General features: G+C 38.0%; 1 protein-coding gene across 1 annotated transcript in view; it reads right to left on the bottom strand.

The window, feature by feature from the left end:
* Positions 1–692: 692 nt before the first annotated feature.
* Positions 693–6,000, bottom strand: part of SCUBE1 (signal peptide, CUB domain and EGF like domain containing 1) — a 203,342-nt gene continuing 198,034 nt past the window's right edge. The window contains exons 19-22 of the mRNA XM_034063355.1: positions 5,565–5,762; positions 4,553–4,705; positions 3,422–3,501; positions 693–2,316 (exon numbers count right to left, since the gene is read on the bottom strand). Of these exons, the coding sequence (XP_033919246.1) occupies positions 2,164–2,316; positions 3,422–3,501; positions 4,553–4,705; positions 5,565–5,762 (584 nt within the window). The 3' untranslated portion in view covers positions 693–2,163. The remainder of the gene's footprint in view (positions 2,317–3,421; positions 3,502–4,552; positions 4,706–5,564; positions 5,763–6,000) is intronic.

Genomic DNA, 6,000 nt, shown 5'->3' with positions numbered 1-6,000 from the left:
TACCCCTTCAAATGTCCACCTACAGTAACCCATGATGAATACTTAATAAAAGTAGTTTCAACATCCTCATAAAAAGTTAGGTTTAACAGCCTTTAAGAAAGGACTTTTATGGAGAGATTACATTTTAAAATGGGGGTTAATATATGAATATATATATACTAAAGAGAAATTTGTCAAAGACCTAAGATCCATGAGTGGAAAAGATGAGTTGTTAGACCCTAAGTTGAAACTATACAGGCACAGAAAGAAAAAACTGTACTCTTCAACAGAACAGGAAAGAAGGCAAGCAAAATTACCAGATGGCTAAGTAGGAAACCTCAACAGAAATACTTAAGAAATGGAATATTCAACCACTTGTAGCCAACAGAAAACAGATTTGTAAATTTAAACAGTACTTGATCAAAGACAAATGTGTAACAAGTTAATCATAACCACCCTTAATGTATGTCTCTGAGAGCATTCAATCGTATGTTAAACTAAAGGGTAGATAGATATGCAGAAAAAACCCTAAACCCAACAGTGAAGCAAAATGGCATGCTAGTCTCTTTCTGAGAGTATGCTAATGTGATATTTACTCCATCTAATAAACTTGTAGGATCAAAAGGGAAAGTGATACACAAAAGAAAGGGACTTTAGAGTAAAGAGGCTGAAATAGTATTAAAAAAAGGCCAGTCTCTTGTTGAAATGATCTCCTGTGCTAGAAAACACAGGATTTATCATGCTCTCACCCGACCAGTACGTGTCACTCCATAAGGAAGGCCTGACCATGAGGCTAATGTTCTCTTGCAGCCCCTGTGACAAAAGGGAGTGCCAGGTCTCTGAAGGCTGCAGGGCCTGCTTTTATCTGCAAAACTGTGTCCTGTTCACCCCTCACCTCCACAGAGCCTAGGCCTGTGACACAGGTCTGTTCCCAGCATTTCAGAGTTGGCAGGTCCAACAGAAATTCCTCCTCAGTGAGGAGTTCCACCTCTATGCATGTCATCCTCATGGTTAACTCTGTTGGTCTGTATCTGAGGGGTGCCCAAAGAAGAGACAACAGCTGACACCTTACTGGACAGCAGTTGCATCTTAACTGATGTTATTTCTCCTGGAATAATATATATTAAAAGAGATTGTCCCAGAGTAAACCATTATCCAGTATTACAAAACTTCAAAAAGCTTCAGTTTGTTGTAAACGGAAGTGACAAGTACTTGGAGAAGTCATTTAATCATCTAAGCAAAGTTACAAATAGATACGGGTAAACAGGGTGAGTGGGATTTAAGATTTAAGCATGAATAATATTTACAGTAACTAAAGATAACATTACCAATGTACCCACAAATAGAAGTATATATTTATATATTTATATATTGTAATTAATTAGATGCTCTATTAACAGAAAGAAAAACAAGACTACTACTGTTGCTGTTCATTTCTCACCTATCCTATTGTAAATGCCTTCAAAGGGACCAATTGGTGTACGGAAATCCAGAGCTAAATCTGTTTCAGTGAACTGACAGTGGCAAGCCTCTGAAGAAGTTTAGAAGAGGACAGATAAAAACATTAGGAGGCCAGGACAAGGAACTCAATCTCATGTAAGTCACAAAACAAAATTATACATCTGTGGCTTTTTTTTTCCTTTTTTCCCTTTTGATGTCTACCTGGACAGAGGTTCCACTCAGCCACAAAGGAGAGATAGCAAAATTTAGATAGTTTTCTTTTCTTCTAGAGATATAAACTTCAAGTGCAATTCAAAATGCAAATATTATTTATACTACATACGTCTTTCTACAATAGAACTTATCTGCAGGTAGTTTAATCCAATTTGAAGAAATTCCTTCTTTGCTTGATGAAAGTTATTGTTGACGAAAAAGAAAAAGCTAGAAAGAAGACTTTCTATCTCATGTAATTTCAAATGGGAAGTGAAGATACACTAGTGCAGACACAAATTTGGATTTTCAACTAGATGTGCTCAAGGATGCACATTTTTTTTTCTTTTGTAGTAAAAATCCCATTCAGGATATTGGCTTTGAATGCTTATAAAACATCGTAGGTATTCTTCAATATACAACTGAAAACAAAGACTGCGAAAAAGAGCCTTCAAATTAGCAAATGTTTCTACTATGGAGGAAAGACAATATTTGACAGGAATGCAAAATAACCAACAATTGAATACCACTGGACTACTTGTATGGTCTTAGAAATCTGGAAACTTTTGATCGCAGTAGCTTTATAAATGATCTTGGAAACATCTCTTTTGACTCTTGTGCTGTGTACTTGAAATAGTTTTGTGGGTGTGCCAGTACATCAAAGAGAGCTTTAATCAGTTTCTTGTCCTGTGGGAGACAACATACATATTAGATAAAAATAGGGTCTGGATTTAGTGCCTGCACAGCTTTCAACATTAATGAACAATGATCAGGGTTATTTTGCAAAACTTGATTCTGGTACAGCACAACTACTCCATGTTGCTGTGGAGTTTTATACTGATAAACCTTTCTGCTGTGCTGGATAGTTTTTTTTGCAATTAGCATTCCTGGAAGGCCCTGAGAGGGCAGCAGCTGGGTTAACCACAAACTGCTTGCAAAAGTTAGGCATTAGGATTGCAGACTGCCTCTGGCTGCCCTTCCAGGCTGCTCCATGCTGTTGTCCCTTCCCTCCTCAAGCAAGAGAGAAGACTGGCCTTCCAGTGATGCTCAGCTCCTCTCCCATATCTTGGTAAAGCCTTGGTTCAGAGCCTCAGCTGAGCCTGTGCCTGACCATATGTATCCACTGCAGCTGGGACCTCAGCAACCTCAAAGCTCTAGTGAAAGAATACTGGCAGGGCTGGCCAGGGTTGCTGGCTGACACAGTTCCTGTCCTTCCAAGCTGGATATTTACATGGCTGAATTTTGCTACCTGAACAGTCTTCTTTCCATTTGAATTAGTTAATTGTTAGAGGTGGCAGCCTAGCAGCCTTCGTCCACAATTCTCTCCAATGCATTGCTTGCGCCTTTGGAAAACCATTTCATGGGCAGCTTACAATGGGACATTATGGTTATGTCTTGTTGAGGCAGGTTGGTGATTTAGGCAAATACATTTTTTAAAGCACAGGAAATGCCAACTTAATGACTCATTTAAATGCATGCCAGAAGGCAGGTCTTCAAACAATAGTTTCTTTATTCTTGGTTGACTAATTTTTCTAACATACAATCATATTAGCGTACCTTTACTTTAGTTCCTGATTCAGCAAAGGACTTAAGCACATGCTCAGCCCAGCTGAGCTACTGAGTTTGTGCTTCTCCAAATACAGGCATAAACTTCAGAAGGCACAGAATTTATTTTGGGGTCATACTAAAGCTTTAAATATTGTGACCCTGTCAGGGTAATGAGAAATATGTTGGGAAAATATTTAGTAAAGGGAATTCTTGCTTAGCCTTGGATAAAGCAGAACTTTCTCACCTTTAGAATTTCTTGATGATTTTCTGATGCATATAATCGTCCATCTCGAACAATGTCTTCTATTAGTTGTTGGTAATCCTCTGAAAAATAAAGATCAGATGAGTGACTGTTTGTGATATCCTTTGAAGGGTAATGAAGACATTAGTTAGAACTTCTCTTCAAGATAGAGTGGAAAAATTTAGTATCCAGTTAAGTATTCAGTGTCTCTCAAGCTGCTGTAGTCTAATCTAAACACATTGAAATTTTGTACTGCTTTAGAACACTAATTTTGAATTATCCATATAAATACTAACTTAGCCCCAGAACACTACTTCCTTCAGATAATGTTTTACTATCTATGTTCTAGAGATGAAGAAACAGGACTAGGGATATGAAATAACTGTCAGAGGTTATATGTGAAATCAGCAGTACAGCCAGAAGCAGATCCAGATTTCTGCCCTGAGAACAGCTTTTATTTTGATTCCAGAATGACCAACTTAATTCAGGTTTTCTCAGCATTCACAAAATTTCACTGGTGTTTGGAAAAGAGAAGAACTAACAGCTGCCAAAGGTACCACAGAAAATTCTTTGTTTCATTAAAAGAGAAATCATCCCAAAGTCCAAAATACACAGTTTAATACATCATTTATGTGACAAACCAGGGTGTTTTAAAATGTGGATTTCTGAAAGTGGTTACTGAAAGGATATTTCTTTTTGTATCGAGTTTTTTTTTCTTTCTCAGTTGGACTTGTGATCTCATTAATTTATAATTTTCGAAACTGGCTGTTACAACAGGATTGATGAAGGGACATCATGTTCCCAAAATGGACAGCAAATGTTATTCTCATTATGCATATGATAAATGTCAATTAAAAAGAGTCTTATTTAATTCAGTGGCATAAGGATTAAGCTTAAAGCATTCTGTGTAATGTGCTGTCCATCCTTAAAGTATTAGAAAAAGTAACAAAAATAAAAGTAGGTATTATTTCAAAGTCTTTGCAAGTAGTTTTAATGTAATTCTCTGGACTAAGAATGAGTTACATCAAGTTTTTCCTCTTCCTCTCTCCCTGTGATCAGTGCATGAGAGGTTCTACAAGATGATTTTCTGTAATTCAGATATAACACAAAGGTGGAAAACAATGCCATTCTCACCATCGTATGTCACATAGGGGACCTGAAATCCTTTGCCACTGTTTCCTTCATTTGACTTGAACTGAATCCAGAGTTTCCTTGATCTTGAGGTAAAGGCAATAGGTCTCTCATAAGTCTGACATGTTTCATATGTAGTAATCGAAGTAGGAGAAGCTAGAAAGAAGGTTAAATAAATAAATAAAATATAACTTTTTTGCACCCTTCTTGAGAAGTGACAAATGTCAAATTGACACTATGCTTCTCAGTTGACACTGATAGCAGAAGTTTGTTGTGATAGAAGGTATGGAAGAATCTTGGAGATTCAGCAACAGATCAGCAGCAGCTGGATGCCTGAACAGGGCTGAAGGAGTGCATGTCTTTGGCGCCTTATATTTAGAAGTTGTTGAATTAACTTCCTAAAGACACAACACATAGAAATATAGAATAGTTAGGGTTGGAAAGGACCTTAAGATCATCTAGTTCCAACCCCCCTGCCATGGGCAGGGACACCTCACACTAAACCATATCACCGAAGGCTTCATCCAACCTGGCCTTGAACACTTCCAGGGATGGAGCATTCACAACTTCCCCATTCCTCATAAAATTGGGAAAACTTTGGATTTCCTGTGGGTGTCAGGTATACCAACCTGTGTCACGGCTCAGATTTAGCAGTAACTGCAGTGTATACACACTTGCAAAGGCTGTGTTAGAGTACAGCTTGTACAGATGGCTGGAGATAGCTCTCCCAATATAACTTAGCATAGCTTTGTTGACTTCAATAATGGAAGTGGTTTATCCCATGTCATAATTGGGCCAGACAGAAGCCCATTAACTGCTTTATGATTCAGCCAAGACACTTGAATAATTAATAAGTCTGTTAATTGTTATTGGTACACTGTTCTAATTTGCTGTGCCAAGTTCATTCAACAATCCATTTAAAAACACTGGATAAATGAAGTTCTCCCTTCGGTATGAACTTTCCACTCAGCCAGTTTCCAGTAAATATTTCTATAACCCATGTCTGGCAACTTACCACTTTTTCTCATTACTAAAACGTCACCACATTCATCTTCAATTGGGAGAAATATCTCAGGTACTACGATGAGTATTCTCCTCTTTGGGGGTGGGTTTATATTCCAGATGCATTCAACATTAGCTGGGTAGTCTCCAGGATAGTTGGGCGATTCAATGTAGCCAGTATAATCACCAAGTTCTCCTCCACAGTGCTGGTCTGTGGAGAAACATGAATTAGCATTTGTGTTAGCCCATTAGCTAATTTGGGGTGTTCTAGATCTGTCAAGAGCAAGTCTAAACTCCTCCTTGTGGCTTTAGAAATGCATACATTCTCCAACTGCCTCTTTGTTTAGCATGGAAAGCCTTTAAAGGAATACTTGATCTGCAGGGCTGTTCCAACTGATTTGCAAAACCTTAATCTCCAGTGTACAGGCTGATTCAATGCATCATCCAGG

The sequence above is a fragment of the Melopsittacus undulatus genome, chromosome 5, assembly GCF_012275295.1.
Source record: "Melopsittacus undulatus isolate bMelUnd1 chromosome 5, bMelUnd1.mat.Z, whole genome shotgun sequence".
In the NCBI taxonomy this organism is placed as follows: Eukaryota; Metazoa; Chordata; class Aves; order Psittaciformes; family Psittaculidae; genus Melopsittacus; species Melopsittacus undulatus.
This window is presented reverse-complemented; position numbering and strand designations above follow the sequence as displayed.